This window comes from Canis lupus, chromosome 26 (genome assembly GCF_011100685.1).
Source record: "Canis lupus familiaris isolate Mischka breed German Shepherd chromosome 26, alternate assembly UU_Cfam_GSD_1.0, whole genome shotgun sequence".
Classification (NCBI taxonomy): domain Eukaryota; kingdom Metazoa; phylum Chordata; class Mammalia; order Carnivora; family Canidae; genus Canis; species Canis lupus.
Genome location: NC_049247.1, coordinates 29,370,865 through 29,386,702, shown reverse-complemented (window position 1 = coordinate 29,386,702; position 15,838 = coordinate 29,370,865). Strand labels below are relative to the sequence as shown.

Genomic DNA, 15,838 nt, shown 5'->3' with positions numbered 1-15,838 from the left:
GGGGTGTAGGAAACTTCGACAGACCATGGGGCCCTACCCCTGCCATTGCTCCAGCCCACCTGTACAGCTGGCCCTGGGCCATGAGATCCACATCTCTGCCTCCCTGTTGCTGTGGGCACACTGCTGTGACCTGCAGCTGTGCCAGAGGCTGGTAGTTGGCTAGTGGGAGCTGGGGGCCCAGACTTGGGCTGCTCCAGGTGCTTTGAGAGCCTTGTCCCCGACACCTGCAGTGGGGGGCAGGAGGGAACCCACATGCTGGAACTCTGAAGCTCTCATCACAATAACAGCAACGGTTCAGCAATTGTTTATTCTCGCTCTGTACCCCAGTTAACCCAAAAGGAACCTGGGGGTGGTTGGAGGGAACAGGCTCCAGGTGGACCCTGAGTGGGTCAGCCAGGTTTTATGTTCTCTTGGTGCTGCCCGAGTGTCCTGAGGCAAGGCAAGGACTTGAAGAACCCCTTGGCTCCCACTCCAGTGATACAGAGGGCCCCATTCTGAAAGGGTTTCTAGCCAGGGACCTAGCAAGAGGCAGCAGCCCTGCTTTCCTCCTGCACAGTGTCCTCTGGGGGCCCCGGTGGGGGCTGGGCTGGAGAGTCCTGGAGTGCCAGGGCACCCGTGCCATTGGGGTGTTCCACCCTCTCAAACAGGATGAGCATCTCACAATGCGGGGTCTGCGGGAACAGGTCCACAGCCACAGCCTTGACTGGCCGGAAGGGAACACCCTTCACCCGGTTAGATGGGGCCCTGCAAAGGCTGTGGTGAGAGAGGAGGGTCAAGGTCAGCCACATGGATCCAGCAGGTCCCAGGGCCACCCCAGGCACCCCCACCTCACACTCACTCCACAAAGTTGCCCATGGCCGCTCGGGGATTGCAAGAGACATACAGGAGCCGCTTGAGGTTCTCAGCTCTTCGGACGGCCAGGATCACTTTAGAATCTGAGGAAGTCCAAACGGGATGGGCCTCAGGCCCAAGGCTGCGTGGCCTGGTGTGCCACCCTCTGGCATCCCTGCCCCCCTCTTCCCCATAAGGCTCCGATGGAGGCCACTTACGCAGGCCAGCACGGGGCGGGTCCAGGATGGCAACGAGCTGCTGGGAGGCCAGTCTGCTCACCAAAGCGGGCACCAGGTCCTCAGCTCTCCCACAGTGGAACTCCACGTTGCTCAACTCTGTACAGGACACCATAGTCCTGTCACAGGGGACCCAGGATGCCTTACCCCCACAAGGCCTGCCTGGCCACAGGTGCATTTTACGAAAAGCCGCCTGACTAAGGAACCTGTTCATCCTTGCTCAGCTCTGGTGTCCTGGACACACAGTGGGTGCCCTCCTGCACCCTCTGCCCTCACCCCACCACGGGCCCTAAGAACCACCCGGCGAGTCCCAGGTCCCAGGCAGGAGCATCTGCTGCCCGCCCACTGTGTGGAGGGCTGGCTTTCACCATTATCTCGGGCGTTCACCCGGGCATCTTCCACGGCTTCCTGGCACAGCTCGATCCCCACAACTCTCTTCACCCTCTGAAACCAAGATAGGACATACTTGTGGCACCCTGCCCCATCCCACAGGCTTTTAAGACCGTGGTACAACAGGAGACATTGGGAGTGACAAAGGATCTGGAAGGGCTGGAGATCACTGGGGATCACAGGGCAGGTGACAACATGGGTGGGGTGGGGCAGGGAGCACTCACGGGGGCCAGTGCCAGGCCGATGGTGCCAGTGCCGCAACACACGTCCAGCACCGTGCTCCCTGTGTCCAGCTGGGCCCAGTCCTGGATGACCGTGTAGAGCACCTCGGCCGCCAGGGTGTTTACCTGCAGGGCGGACAAGCAGTGTCGAGGAGGGCAGGGCAGCCTCCCCACCCAGGCAGCATGCCCTCCTGTACAGCCCCCGGCTCCCATCTCTGGCCCACTCGCCCTCTTCCCAGGGGTCCCGATCCCTCCCGCACATCTAGCTGTTTGACTGCCCGAGGCCCAGTCCTTGGACTGACCTTCAATCCCATCATGCTGGCAACCTCACCTAGTCTCCTGGCTTTAAAAGCAACTTGATGCTGATACCCTATCCCTTACCTCTTTTGTGGGTGCCAGAGCCCTAGCATCATCCCAACTCCTTTCTATACCCCACATAGGTCCCTCCAAGAGGGTTGTCAACCTAACAGCAAATAACTGTTTTCCTACCTTATGATCCTTGTGGCTCCCGTGTCTTGACATTCTCCCCAGGCTAACCTGCTGTCACTGCCCTAACCCCCTATCCCCATTCATCACTGACATCCTGACATCGTGTGAGGCCTTCATGTGTCACGATCCCCCGAGATTTGGGGCTACCTGGAAAAAAGCATGAGGAGAGATCCGGAAGGTCAACCCCAGCAGGTCCTCATGAATGCACCGGTCTCCAGCCACGTGCTCCAGGGGCAGGCCCTCCTGGCTGGGCGTCTTTCTGTTGGGTGGCAGAGTAAGTCCGTCAGTGTTACCACCCCTTGCAGGGACCCGCCCCACCCCTACCCAGGCTCCTCACCGCTGTCCCTCCTCTACAAAGTAGAGGCAGGTCACCCCAGTGGCCTTGCCTGGCCCCGCCATGAAGTGCTGCGCCAAGGAGGCCTTCAGCCCGGCCAGTTCCTCAGGGCCCAGTTTCTGGGTAAGCACCAGAAAATGCCCTGTAAGGCTGTGTCACAGCTCACTGTGGCCCAGACAACCTCCCCCAGCAGGGCTACCTCTCCTGAGACCTGGGGGTGGAAGTAGACAATGGCCATGGCTTGGCCACGGCGGCTGGTGCGCACAGTCAGCTGCTTCCAGTGGCCTGAGTACGTCTCTGGGTTGTATGCGGAGTACGGAGTGGACCTGTGGGAGCCATGAGTGGCCCTGAGTCCCTCAGCATCGGCCAACCAGGACTGAGTGAGCGCCTCCCCACTCTCCCAGCCGTAACCGCCAGATCACAATCCCAAGACCCCCCAGGCAGATCCTCTGCTCCCACCTCAGAACTTCTGGGCCCCCAGCCCAGCCATAAGCCCTCACCGGATGAATTCCTGGAAGGCCTTCACCACCTGCTTGGTGGCTCCAGGGATGTGCACGGTGTCAAAGGGGGCGGCCACAGCACATGTCCCACCCTTATACTTGCCAAGCCGACAGCCGACTGTGTTGTCCTCCCCGTCCACCCCGACGCCGACCAGAAACTCACACTTATTACGATACTCGGTCTGCAGGAAGGGTGGAGGGAGGCAGAGAGACACGCCTGACCTTACTCTGGCCGTCCAGCACTTGTGAGCGGCCAAAAGAGCTCATCAAGTGAGAGATGGTGGTGAGCGAGAGGCACCAGTTTCCCCACGGGGCCTGGCGGTCCAGGGGATGGGGCTGACAACAAGTAACAGTCACGTGACGAACACCAGAAAGAGACAGAAAACAGGGAAAGCTATGATAGAGGTAAGAGAGAAGAGCTCCTCTTAGAACACGAGGTGGATTTCTGGTTGCAGCAGCCGGGCCTGACCTGCTGGGGTGATGGCCTAACCCCCTCCAGTGGGCAGCAGGCCTTGTTGTGCTTGTGCCTCTGTGAGAGCAGCCAGGGCAGCAGGGCGCGGTTGGTGCTCCCAATTTCCCTGCAGGAGGAGGTGAGGCCAAGGTTGGACTCAGCCCGCTGCCCCCCGCCCCCACCACTACCCCCAGCCCCCACCACTACCCCCAGCCATTCTCCAAATGCCCAGGTGCCTGGGCTCCTCCTTCGGGACCTCACCAGCCCCCCTGATTATACACGGGGCTTCCTGGCTTACTGCCCACGAGACTGTGCAGCCGTGAGGACGTCTGCACGGCGCACGGTGGGGGCTGGACGAGCATGCAGCCGAGCAGAGCTTCGGGGCCACCGGGTGATCTGCACCCACACTCACTTGGCAAGCTTCTGTAGCACCTGCTCGCACTCCAGCCGCTTCCGCTCGAGCTGCTCAGCATAGGGCACGGTCCAAAGAGGGGTCACTACATCTGCGATGCAGGTGGCTGTGGGCTCACCCTCATCCTCGCGCCGCCTCTTCCTGGCCATGGGATCCGCCTTGGGCCTGGCGGGGCGCACGCTGAGTGGGCGGCCCTTCCAGAGGGCACCGTGCAGCACACGCAAGGCCTTGTCCCGCTCAGCGGCGCTGCGGAAGGTCACAAAGGCGCAGGGAGGCTGCCCAAAGAGTTTGGTCTTATGAGGCTGCAGGCCGAAGCGGCCCAGAAAGCGCCGGACGTCACTGAAGCTGGCGTGGCGGGGCACGTTCTGCAGCTCCAACTTGAAGATCTCCGAGGTGAACAAGTCGTCCCTGATGTAGCTGTAGAGCCCGGGCTGAGGCGCGGCCCCCGCGGCCGCCCGGCGCCCCTTCCTGCTCCTGCGCTTCCTCCCGGGGGGCCGGGGCCGCAGGGCTGCCCCGGGCACCGCCGCCGTCCGGGCCGCAGCCGTCCACGGGCACAGGGCGCTGTGCAGGGGCAGACGGGCCTCGGGGTGAGGACCGGCCCCAGGGCCTGGGCGCCGCCCACGAGCCCCCCGTTAAGGCACCCGGCGCCCCGGCTCGCCCCTCCCCCCGGCTCCCAACTTGCCCCCGCCCCACGTTGTCTCCTAGCGGCTTCCCGCCCGGCCTCCCATCACGATCTCCCTTCACTTTACCTCGTCGCCGAGCTCGTCACTCACCGTCCGGTCCATCCGCGTCGCGCCCGGGGCCCCCGCGAGGGCCACCTCCGCCTCCGGGCCCTGGGCCTGGCAGAAGGGAGGCAGGCGCTCCGAGGGCGGCCGCAACGCCGCGAGGCCGCTTCCCGGCTCCGCCCAGGGCGGGGGCGGGACTCGAACCCTCGCCGCTCGGGTTCGCGTCCCCGACGTGGGGTACGCCGCCCGCCCGCCAGGGGCCCGTGCCGGCCGCTCGCCTGGTTGGCCGCTCTCCCGTGAGCCAGCGCGTGCCGCCGAGGCCGCGCGTCTCTATCATCTCGACTTCCGGTGATGTCATCGCCACGCGCCAGCTCGGATCCCCTGGCCCTTAGCGAGCCCGAGGGGCGCGCGCCACCGCGGGGCGGAAGTGCGCGCGAGGGCCGCCGGGAGCGCACGTCCCCTGGCTGCCGGGCTGGCCGGGCATGCGCCGGGGGCGTTTTGGCGGGAAGCGCGGGGCGGGCAGGACAATGAGACTGTCCGCCGTGTGAGCCAATAAAGCTGCGCTGGTTTTGAATCGCGTCGCGTTTCCCGCCGCCGAGGTCAGGGGTCGGGGTTCGGGTCGCGGGGCGGAGGGAAGAGCGGGAGGGCGGGAGGCGCCGGCGCCAGACGCGGAGGGAAGGAGCTACGACCAGCCGCCGAGAGGCCGCGGAGCCAGCGACGACCGAGCCCGCCGAGCCGCCGCCGCCGCCGCCGCCGCGCCCCCATGGCGGCCGCCAAGGTGCGGCCGGGCTCGGGCGGGGACCGGGTGGGGGCCGGGAGGCCGAGGCCCCTGCCGGCGGCCACGTGGGCGGCCCGCGCCGCCGCCGCCAACCCCCGCCGGCTTGCGGGCTCCGTGCCTTGCGGAGCCTCGGCGGCGCGTGGTCGGAGCTTCGGGGAGCGCGGCCTGGGGCCCGCGGGGCCTGGGGGCGCGGGCTCGGGGGCTGCCGGGCGCCCGCGTGACCTTGGGGCGGGCCCCGCCGAGGCCGGGGCGCTCCATCGGGGCGGGGGGCGGCCCGCCGCCCAGGCTCCGTGGTCTCCGCTCGCTCTGCTGCTCGCCTGAGACCCAGGCGGGGGCCCGGCTTCCGCGGCTCGGCCCACTTGCAGGCTTCCCACCGGAACCGAGCGTCCCTCCCGCCGCCGCCTGCGCAGCACTTCATTCATTCTGTGCTCACGCCCTGAACGGCCGCAGGCCGCGGGGGCGGCGGTCTGGTTCCAGCCGGGTGGACCGGCCTGGCCGCGCGACCCGGGGGCGGCGGCTGCTCCGGGGACCGCGGGCCTCTGCCCGGGCGAGCTGGCCGACCGCGGAAGGCAGCTTTTCGTATTTGCTGTTCCGGCCCGGGACGGGTAGTAAAGCCCCCCGGGTTCTTACGGACTGCAGATCGCCAAGCCACGTGTTTTGTGAGACTTGAACCTAAAACGGGCTCTTCTGTGGCCTGTAGTTTTCTATTTGTATGATTTCTGTCGATGCATCAACTTTGGGATGTAAGATAAAACTGCCGGCAGGACGTGCATTTCACGTAAACTCTAGGAGTTGGTAGCCACTTTCACCCCCTTCTGCTAAACAAGAGCACGGGGTTTTTTTTTGGTTTTTTTTTTTCCCTTCAACCAGTAAACGTTGGTGAAAGGGTGACAGGCTCCATGAGGCTCTCTTCCACCATTGTGCCTTTTAATCTTCATCTAGTGCTGTCCTTATCCAGGTTTTACAGGTGAGGAGACAGGTGGGAAGTGATGAGGCAGTGCCTCTGGCCAGTAGGCCGCCCACCTTGAGGGGCCCCAGCCACACTGCACACACGTGCCTGATGCCTCTGCGGAGGGCGTGGAAGTTCAGCATCTTCCTGCACTCTTGAATGGGGGTGCCAGCCTTGTGTGAAAGACTGTGGGCTTAACCTCTTGCTCTGGGATGAGGCCATTCACTAGGAGGGATTGCCCACTGCGGGCACAGCTGAGCTCTGGGTGGGGGCCAGGCTCCGGAGCCAGCAGAGTCACTTCTCTGCACCTCCCTCCACAGGACACCCATGAGGACCATGACACCTCCACCGAGAATGCAGATGAGTCCAACCACGACCCCCAGTTCGAACCTATAGTTTCTCTTCCTGAGCAAGAAATTAAAACGCTGGAAGAAGATGAAGAAGAGCTTTTTAAGATGTAAGTAAGCTCACGTTGCTCCAGACCTTGGTATCTTTAGTGTAAGATTGAGTTTATGGTTTTTATGGCCATCAGGGTCTTGGCCTGGCTTGTAATTGGACTGAGACTGAGGAAAGGGCTTGGTTGGGATTGTGCAATAACTAATCCTATGTGGAAATCAAAAAGCTATTGGACGACTCTTCACTTGGTGCCCCTTCTTCTGGTGGCCAGTCCTGTGGAGAGCACAGGTGCTCCCTGGTGTCCTGTTCCTGCTGCTCTGTCCACAAAGGGGCATCGCCACAGTCCTCTGTCCTTGCCACCTTACAGGCTTGCTGCCTTTAGAGGTTTCCAACTGCACCTTTCATCTGGTTGAACAGGGAGTCTCTGCCATTGTTATCATTTCTTCTTTTGCGCTACAGACTTTGGCATCCTGAAGTTTGTGAACTCCCAAATCAGTGTTTTTATGCACAAAATGACACTTGAAATTACAAATGAAAGGGGATGGTGTTACACTTACCAAAATCATTTTCTAAAAAATCATTGTACATGTGTTTTTTGGCGCCTTCAGTAAGAAGCTACAAAGGCAGGTGTCATTTTTAAGTAGCACTGGCACCAGCCATTTGTTGAGATGTCTGTGACAAAATCAGCGCGCTGCTGAGACTGACCTGTTGCCTGTGCTCAGCATCACACGGAACGCTAGGTTCTGTTTCAAGTTAACGGAAATAGGCTGGAGTGCTTTTCCTGTCCAAGCTTACGGAGCTCCCCCACTTTTCAGATTCTATCCAAAAAGCCAGTTGAGGGTTCAAGTGCTTTCCTGACTCCTCCCTCTAAGGAAGGCAGATTGGGAAGACCAGCCTCTTCCCACTACTCTGAAAGGCCTGGGAAAGGAGAGTCACATATATCCCTTTGATCTCAAGAGAGTGGTGGGTCTGTCCCAGAAGACGCTGGATCTCCACATGTGTGCTTTGCCCAGAAATGGTGCCACAGCCAGGGACTGTTCCCTCCCAGGGGTGAGGACTGCTGCTGGTGCTGTCACACACACACTCACCCCCCGCTCTGGCCCTCCTGCCCACACTGGACTGAGAACTGCTCCTGGCAGTCCTGAACATAGGCCCTTCCTGAGGGAGGTGAGGCCAGCAGGTCAGGCCTTTACGTCTGGGCCCTTGGGCGTCAGGTGAAAGCTCTGGTGGCATCCTTTTGAGGGCAGTTATTTCCCTTAACAGAATTGAGTTTGGGAAAGAGAGCAGGGTGTTGTGCAGGAAATGGACCAGCAAGGCTGGGGTCCTAGGGGGAAGGAAATGGAGCCTGAAGTCCTAAGGGCAGGACTGTTGGGCTCACCACGGGGGCTTTGCTGCCCGGTGGGACGGGGCTTTGGCTGGGCCCAATGTGAGGTACTATTCTGGGCAGGAGGGCAGGGTGTTGGACCAGAGCTTGGTGGCCTGAGTAGAGGTCTACAGCCCCCTCTCTGTGTTGGGGGGCCAGGGAAAGAGGGCATCTCACAGCAGGGGGAAGGGCTGGCCCTGTGGACGACAGGGGTCCTCGACCTCTCTCTGTTTCAGTGCTACCCCTGTGGCCCTATGGGACACCAGGGGCTGCCCTGCAGTGTGATCACAGGCAAGCCTAGCGTACTTGGGGAGGGGGGTGTCTTTGCTGAGAAGTTGGGTCTTTCTGTTGGAAATCTCTTTTCTCTTTGATTATTCCAAGTAAAACCTGGGAATTGATTGTTGACTTGCTCTTTTGTTAGTTTTTAAACTAACAGTCCTAGAGGTACCAAGAAAGGAAAGGGTGTCTATGGTGGTGCTAGAAACAGCCATTTGTTCAATGCACAGAAAACAAGTGTTCTTTCCCAGCAAACATTTGGCTGTGTATTCCCCTCTCTGTGCACATCTAAGCCCTCTCTTAATGGCTTTTCTTGAAGGCGGGCAAAGCTATTCCGATTCGCTTCAGAGAACGATCTCCCAGAATGGAAGGAACGAGGCACTGGTGACGTCAAGCTTCTGAAGCATAAGGAGAAAGGGACCATTCGTCTCCTTATGAGGAGGGACAAGACCCTGAAGATATGCGCCAACCACTACAGTAGGTGACCTTTTCGGGGAGAGTTTTCACTCTGAGTCCCACATAAGGACGCCTTCAAGTCTTCGGGCAGGCTGCCTTCGGTGCCACACGGGAGCCTGGGGGCACACTGTGACATGGGGCACGTATTCGCATTGTGTTCAGGACTTAAAGTGGGAAATGAGGTGTTCCAACACTCTCTGAACTCAGAGCAGACCTACAGAAAAACTTAAGGCATATACGCTGTGGAGTCCAGGCAGATAGGACATGGTGGGGTGGACACAGCCCCATTGTGGGCTCGGGACCATGGAGGGTCTGCCCCAGGAATGGGTGGCGTGAGGACAGCTGTTGCTGTATTTGACATGCTCCATAGGAAGCTTTCCCACTCTTTGTTTTTAAAGTTCTTATTCATTTACTTGACAGAGCATGCTCACACAAGCAGGGGGAGAGGGAGAAGCAGCTCTCCACTGAGCAGGGAGCTTGACATCAGGCCTGGACCTGGACCCGAAGGCAGGCTTAACCGACTGAGCCACCCAGGGGCCCTTACCTTCCCACTCTTTGATGTGTTTTGTCCCTGCAGGGTGTCCTTGGAGGAGGACACAGAAGGGAAAAGGGGTGAGGGGAGGAGGTGGCTACCTTATCCTTAGGTGCCTGTGAGATGGAGCAGGTAGGGGGTGGTGACAGGTTGAGGCCTTTGGACAGGTGTGATGCATCAGCCCTGGACTCCTCATGGTGGGAGTGGGTTCCGGGAAAAGCCATAGCAGGCCTGGCCTGTGAAGAGATGACAGTAAGTTCTGGCCATATCAGTCACTTGGCTGCTGGGTTGTCCTGCAGTGCCCTGTGTCTTTGGAAGCAGTCACGTTTTGGGCTCCATTGCCATTCAGTGCCATGTCTGTGTTACTGGGGAGAATGCGTGTCTGGCAGGGCAGGGCCCCTCATATGGGCATACAGGGTGACCAGGCGGGAACCGGAGCAAAACAGCCCTTGAGGATGATGTGGAAGGATGAGCGGGTTTACAGAGACTCGAGGGATGGTAGGGAGGGGCCTTCGTGCCCTTCCCTTTTTTTTTTTTTTAATAAATATTTTATTTGTTTGAGAGAAAGAGAGCACAAGCAGTGGAGGGGGCAGAGGGGCAGAGGGAGGGAGAAGTGGAGTCCCCGCTGAGCCTGATGTGGTGCTTAATTCCAGGACCCTGGGATCATGACCTGAGCTGCAGGCAGACGCTTAATAGCCTAAGCCACCCAGGTGCCTCTTTTATGCTGCTTGGGCCGCTTGGATGTCCTCTAATGAACCCCACTGCTCCTGCCTGTCTGCCCTGGCCCTTGACTTCCATTTCAATTTGAATTTCTCCCCAGGGGTCTTCGGACACCCTGTGCTGCTTTCAGAGCCTCGTCAGGTCACTAGGTTGTTTCCGCATTGTAGGTGGGAGTTCTGGACCCGATACATACCATAGACCCTTGATGTAGCAGGTGGGTAGTGGCAGGAGGAGGCAGTGGCACTTCTGAGCTCTCTACAGCTCAAGGGCTCTCCAGATATCTACATGGAGATGGTGTGACTTCCCGGTTAGATGGTCTGTGTGCTCGGGGCTGGGCAGGGGCACACCTGTGGGTGCGGCATTGGGGGTGCTCTTGTTCTTCACACAGTCTGTCTCCCCTTTCCTCCTTGGGGCTGTGCAAAGCCTGAGGACACTGGGGTGGCTGTGCTTATTCCAGGTCACAGCTTTGATTTCCATGATGTATGAGCATGTCGCAAGGCCCACAGTGTCCACTTCTGGGGGCCTCACCCCCCAAGGTCCCTGGACAACGTCAGAGTGGTTGCCCTGGTCCAACCCTAACCCCTCACCACCCTGCGTACAGTTTTTGTCCCCCATCTCCCATTGGGCCAGATGGTGCGACTGAGCGTGGACACAGTCACAGGATGGGTGCTCCACAGGAAGGGCTAAGTGTGAGTGGCTCTGCTGGCGTTAGAGCCTTGTTCTAATGGAATTAGAGACCCTTGCTGAGGTGTTACTGTGTCAGGGAGCAGGCCACCCCGTTTCCAGATCAGGAGAGTCCTGGTTCTAAGTGAATATGAGGTGTTTGCAAAGAAACTTGTTTGAATAAGATCCATATCCCATGGGACTTTGTTTAAGCCTGGTTGGTGGACCCCAAAGCAGGACCTTGCATTGGCAACCAGGGCCTTTTGTGGTGGGGTGACCTTGAGGCAGTTGACAGGATCCTCACACGGCTCCTCTTCTCCAGTCACACCGATGATGGAACTGAAGCCGAACGCGGGCAGCGACCGTGCCTGGGTCTGGAACACCCACGCTGACTTTGCCGACGAGTGCCCCAAGCCAGAGCTGCTGGCCATCCGCTTCCTAAATGCTGAGAGTAAGCAGAAGGGCACCAGGCCCCGGGGACTATCTGACTGCGGCTGCCTGTCTGTCCGCATAGCTTTGTGGGGAGAACTGATAGCACCTGGGAGGTGTGTGGTAAGGACTGGTCCCACCTTGCTGTCTTGTGCTGCCTCGGAGGAGGGACATAAGCCCTGCAGTTGAGCCGTGCGTTGTCAAGGCCTCACCCAGGCTCTGAGGCCACGAGCAGGGTCTTTTCCCTTTTAACCTCAGGGGGCTGGGCATCCAGTCTACCTGGGGCAGGCGTCCCCTTCCCAGAGTCTGCTGGCAGCATGGGTCCAGGCTGACCTCTCCTCGGCTTAGCCGTCTTTCCAGCCCTGGATCATCAGAGGTGCACAGTGGGCCTTGTCTAGCAGCTACTCTGTCATGAGTGGAGAGTTGAGTGTTGGGCAGAGCCCTGCCCCATGGTTGTGCACGGCCATCAGAACCGTGTGTTGCTCTGCCCAAATTGTCATGGAGTCAGATGGAGGGAGACAACCCAATATAGCCACCAGTCTCAGGAGGGACTGGAGAATAGTTAACTGCTTGGTCCGGGTAAGAGTGAGCCCAGGGCTATGTCCTTAAATCAGAATTGGCTATGGGATGAGCCGTATGTGACTTTTGATGCTTCGTACCCCCCAGGACCTGTTCACTGTTTAGGGATCTTAGGAAGTCTCGCCTCTTCTTTCTGCAGATGCACAGAAATTCAAAACAAAGTTTGAAGAATGCAGGAAAGAGATAGAAGAGAGAGAAAAGAAAGGTGACATGGTGTCGTGGGTAGGGGACTTCCTTGCAGACTCACTCTGCATCCGGCTGCAGCCCCAGGCGGGTGCTTTTTCCGTCTGCCACAGAAACATCCCGGGGTGCTGTGACCACCTCGTCCTGTCAAGGGTGATACAGCCGTCTGGGAACACAGGGTGCCTCTTGGGGAGTGAGCTGGCCATCAGGGCCCCAAGCATGTGCTCCCCGGCCTGGCCTCACAGCCCCCAGGCTGGCAGCTGAGTCATGATGTCTGGCTGGCTAGAGCCTGTGGCCAGAGGGGCCTCAAGAGGTCCTCACAGTCGCCTGGTCACTTGGGGCCCAACGATGGCTGCCGTAGCAGGTGACCCGACATAACTGAGCTCCCTGACTGCCATCCCAGGCATGAGCTCTTCCTCGTTAGTGTGACCCTGGAGGCTGGCTTGGCTGGCACACTGTGAAGTGACCTGTCCTGCGGCCTCCGCCCGGGACCACAGGAGGTGGGCGGGCTGGGCTGGGCACTGCTTCTCGGTCTTCTTACTGCGTCCCCCTATGTCTTAGCAGGGTCGGGCAAAAATGATGATGCCGAGAAGGTGACTGAGAAGCTAGAAGCTCTCTCGGTGAAGGAGGAGAGCAAGGAGTCAGAAGATACCGAGAGCAAGGCTGGAGCGGAGGAGGAGCAATAAGCCGCCTCCCCTTGTTTTCTCTTCCTTCCGTTCTTTTCCTCCTTTTTTCTTTTTTTAAATTTTGCCCTGCCCCTTCTTTTCAGTTTGTTTTTATTCTGTTTTGTTTTTACAAGGGACTTTATATAAAGAACTGAATTCCAACATTCAGGTTGTTTTTTTCTAAGTTTTTGCCCTATTGAAGAAGACTTCAGAAAATCCATTCCCCAGTCATGAAAATGTACTGTGCTCACTTTCTTTTCCATAGTGGAAACACTTATTTATAGTCATCAAAAATAGCGAATAAACGACACATTTGAAACCTGCACGGAGGGAAGGACCGTGTGTGCGCCGGCCCGTCCTGGGAGCAGTGTGGGCGCCCCCTGGCTCTGGGCCGTGGGGGCAGCAGCGCGGGTCCCACCCTCTACCACTGGCTCCTCCACCATGGGCTTGGGGGTTGGCCCCTGGGGCCGTGCTGTGTCTGAGGTGGGGCACGTGTGCTTGTGGCCAGGAATAGGTAGGCATTTTGGTTTTTGCCTCTGGGGGAGGGAAAGGAAGACTATCAGAGTACCCTGACTGCCCTGGTGGAGGGAAAGGCCGGTCCCATAGCACACTTGTCTGGTGCAGTGTGTGAGTGCAGGATTGGCCCACGGCCCTCCTTGGATACCCTGCTGCCATCCTCAGAAGAAACTCCTGCCCGCTCACTCGTGGCATGTCCATCTGGGTGGAATTGTGGCCATCTACAATAGCTTTAAATAAAGGGACGTTTTTAAGAACGCAAATGGGTTACTGCCATTTGGAGGTTCGTTTTGTAAAACAAATTGTGTCTCAGTGTTGTCCCAAGTGGGGGAGAAGCGTTTTTGGTGCACCGACAGGCTTCTCAAGGCGCATGGTGACACATGGTAACTTGTCCTGGGAGGCCAAAGGAGCAGCGGAATGTGGCCATGCTGCCCTCCAGTGGGAGGACGAGCAAGTTATGACCTGGCCCTGGAGTTGGGATACTCCTCTCGTTCGGCTGCTGGCCATTAACACCTGCCGGGGGTACTTTACAGTGTGGCCAGTTTACTTGCCAGCCCCTACTCTGTCCGACCTCCCAGTGTGCTGGGACCTGGGTCTGGTTCCATCCCTTGGGATGTTGTTCCCTCTGGGGGATGTACTTCCAAAGGAAGTGGCTCTTTTTTAAAAAAGCCACACTGAAGAGTTCACTGGCCAGCATTGTGTCATGGCAGCCTTAGTCCTCTAGAGGCACAGGTCTGGGTCCTCTCGAAGTCCCAATGGGCATAGGGGCTCTTCCCACCAAGAAAGTACATTGAAGTTCGTGTACCTCCCCTATCTTCTGGGGAATTTTGATGTAAAGGACAGTTGCTTCCCCATGGGCTTCCTTTAGATGCACTGATGTATGAAAGGCCGGCCCAGGCTTGATCCTTCAGGGAAGGACACCCCCTTTTATCATAGAATGGTTGTTGAACATTGTTTTCTTGTTTTGGGCTCCCATACAAGATAAATTCTTGATGTAAAAGCCCAGGCTGACGTTCCTCTTGGGTGATGAATTGTGTCTCCCCTTTCCCCCAGGGGGGGAAACCCTGACTGCAGGGTAGGCCCCTCAGAACGGCTGGGGAGCAGGACTGTGCTGTGACCAGGCCACATTACAGGGTGCATGTAAAGGTGTGGATTGCTGACACTGCAATGCTGCAGAAAGGGAGGCGTGCGGTCCTGACGGTCCCACTGGGATGAACAGGGATGCCAGCGGGGCCTCTCCCGTGCCCCTCAGCCAGTGTGCTTAGGTGGGTTCCTCCCTGTGGCACAGCGGCAATGTCAAGCTACAACTGAGGTGCTGATGGTATTGGGGAAGGAGTGAGAAGAGACATGAACCTTTCCGTTCCAGGTCAGTCCACTGGGCTGCAGGTTGGGCAAGCCTGCTCTGCTTTCCTTTTCCTGGGGATCTTAACTCCTTAGGGGGAGGACTCCCAGGTCAGAGGCCTCTCTAGGTCTCTGTCCTCTTCCCTCCCCCCATCCAGGACTCCCCTCTGCCCAGAGATTCTGCAGGGACCTCACCAAGGAGACTCCAAGCACCCTTTCCTGTGACCAGTGCTTGGCACACTCCACAGCTCTCAGCTCTCAGCTGTCCTGGTGCCGCCTCTGCACGACCTGGAGTCAGACCTGACTGGGCCTGGGCTACCATTTGGGAGCCTGTGGGGAAGAGCCTCTCACAAGTGGGCCTGCATCCAGAGGCTTCCAGAGGCCTGGGGTCCCAGGGCTGGGTTGCAGCAGGACAGGAACAAGGGCAAAGCTTGGGTGGGGCATGCTTTGGCTGGAGTCTTTGTGAGGATCCTGGACCTTGCAGCTCCAGGCGCTGAGGCTATCGGAGGGCTGGGGCGCTGTGGGCATAAGTAAGGAGGTGTCTGCTCTTGGCTCACTTTTGTGCCCTGAGCCTCCCACTCAGTGCAAGGGTGCTCCCCTAACCCTATGTGGGGCCCCTGAAGTGGGCTCCCCGCAGGGCAGAGGCTAAAACTGCAGTGTTATGGGGAAAAGCCCATCACCATCTTTGCTGTCAGGCAGCTGTATTAATGCCCCAGGTCTTTTCTAATGGCACACAGCCCGCAGCCTGCTCGCTCGGACTGGTGCCTTCATAAGGCCCACCTACAGGCAGGAAGGGGCTTCCAGGCCGAGGATCCCCAGGGCCTGTGGCAGCATGGCCTGGGAGGTGGGCCCTGAGCAGCAAGGGATTCTGGCCATAGAGGACCAGGTGCCCAGGGCCAAGGAGGGTGAGGACCCCTCCCGCGATTCCCACCTGGGGAGGACGCTGATGGGTCTTGATTTCTGAGCAGAGGGCCCTGGGGGTGTGTTAGAGGGAACAGAGACTTCCTGGCCCTAACTATGGAGGGTGCGGAGCATGACCCAGGTCCTACCCTCCCAGCGGTTGGGCACTGCTCTGCCCGCCTGCTGAGCCTGCTCGTCCACACCGCAGCCGCCGGGCACTGCAAGGGTGCAGGTCCACCTTAAGCGGGCAGCGGCAGCCGGGCTGGAGGGTGGGATTTCCTGCAGGAGGTGGGCCTGCCCGCTGGCCTATCCCAGGCAGGGCAGGAGGGGCGAGGGCCGAGGGGCAGGGGCAGGGGCAGGGGCGCTCCGCCCTGCGGGGCCGAGGGGCTCACCCGGCCCCAGCTCTCCCACCTACGCACACTCCCAAACCTGCAGCCGGGGCCAGGAGGCCTCTCCCTGAGTCCAGCGCCCCCTGCCCTGCCCCCTCACCCCGCTCACTAGCT

At 59.2% G+C, this 15,838-nt stretch overlaps 2 protein-coding genes and 1 non-coding gene across 4 annotated transcripts; 2 read left to right on the top strand and 1 right to left on the bottom strand.

Annotated features, from left to right (window-relative positions):
* Positions 1–288: 288 nt before the first annotated feature.
* On the bottom strand, positions 289–4,947 carry TRMT2A (tRNA methyltransferase 2 homolog A). Its single transcript, XM_038574512.1, has 12 exons — positions 4,638–4,947; positions 3,865–4,471; positions 3,471–3,579; positions 3,002–3,183; positions 2,713–2,827; positions 2,505–2,620; positions 2,315–2,426; positions 1,682–1,804; positions 1,436–1,511; positions 1,050–1,166; positions 839–935; positions 289–753 (listed from the first exon to the last, which is right to left on the bottom strand). The coding sequence occupies exons 1-12, from the start codon at positions 4,945–4,947 to the stop codon at positions 519–521; spliced, it is 2,199 nt and encodes a 732-aa protein (XP_038430440.1). The 3' UTR covers positions 289–518.
* Positions 4,948–5,220: 273 nt separating this feature from the next.
* Positions 5,221–12,903, top strand: RANBP1 (RAN binding protein 1). 2 transcript variants are annotated; one of them, XM_038575874.1, is made up of 6 exons: positions 5,221–5,367; positions 6,637–6,773; positions 8,671–8,828; positions 11,045–11,173; positions 11,870–11,935; positions 12,478–12,903. In XM_038575874.1, exons 1-6 carry the CDS (start codon positions 5,353–5,355, stop codon positions 12,597–12,599), a joined length of 627 nt encoding a protein of 208 aa, XP_038431802.1. In that variant the 5' UTR covers positions 5,221–5,352; the 3' UTR covers positions 12,600–12,903. The 2 variants fall into 2 exon arrangements, with proteins under 2 accessions (XP_038431802.1, XP_038431803.1); XM_038575875.1 differs by lacking the exon at positions 5,221–5,367 and adding an exon at positions 6,316–6,334.
* LOC119866289 lies at positions 11,968–12,093 on the top strand. The gene has a single exon (XR_005379610.1). It is a non-coding gene; the product is annotated as a small nucleolar RNA SNORA77 (small nucleolar RNA).
* Positions 12,904–15,838: the final 2,935 nt, after the last annotated feature.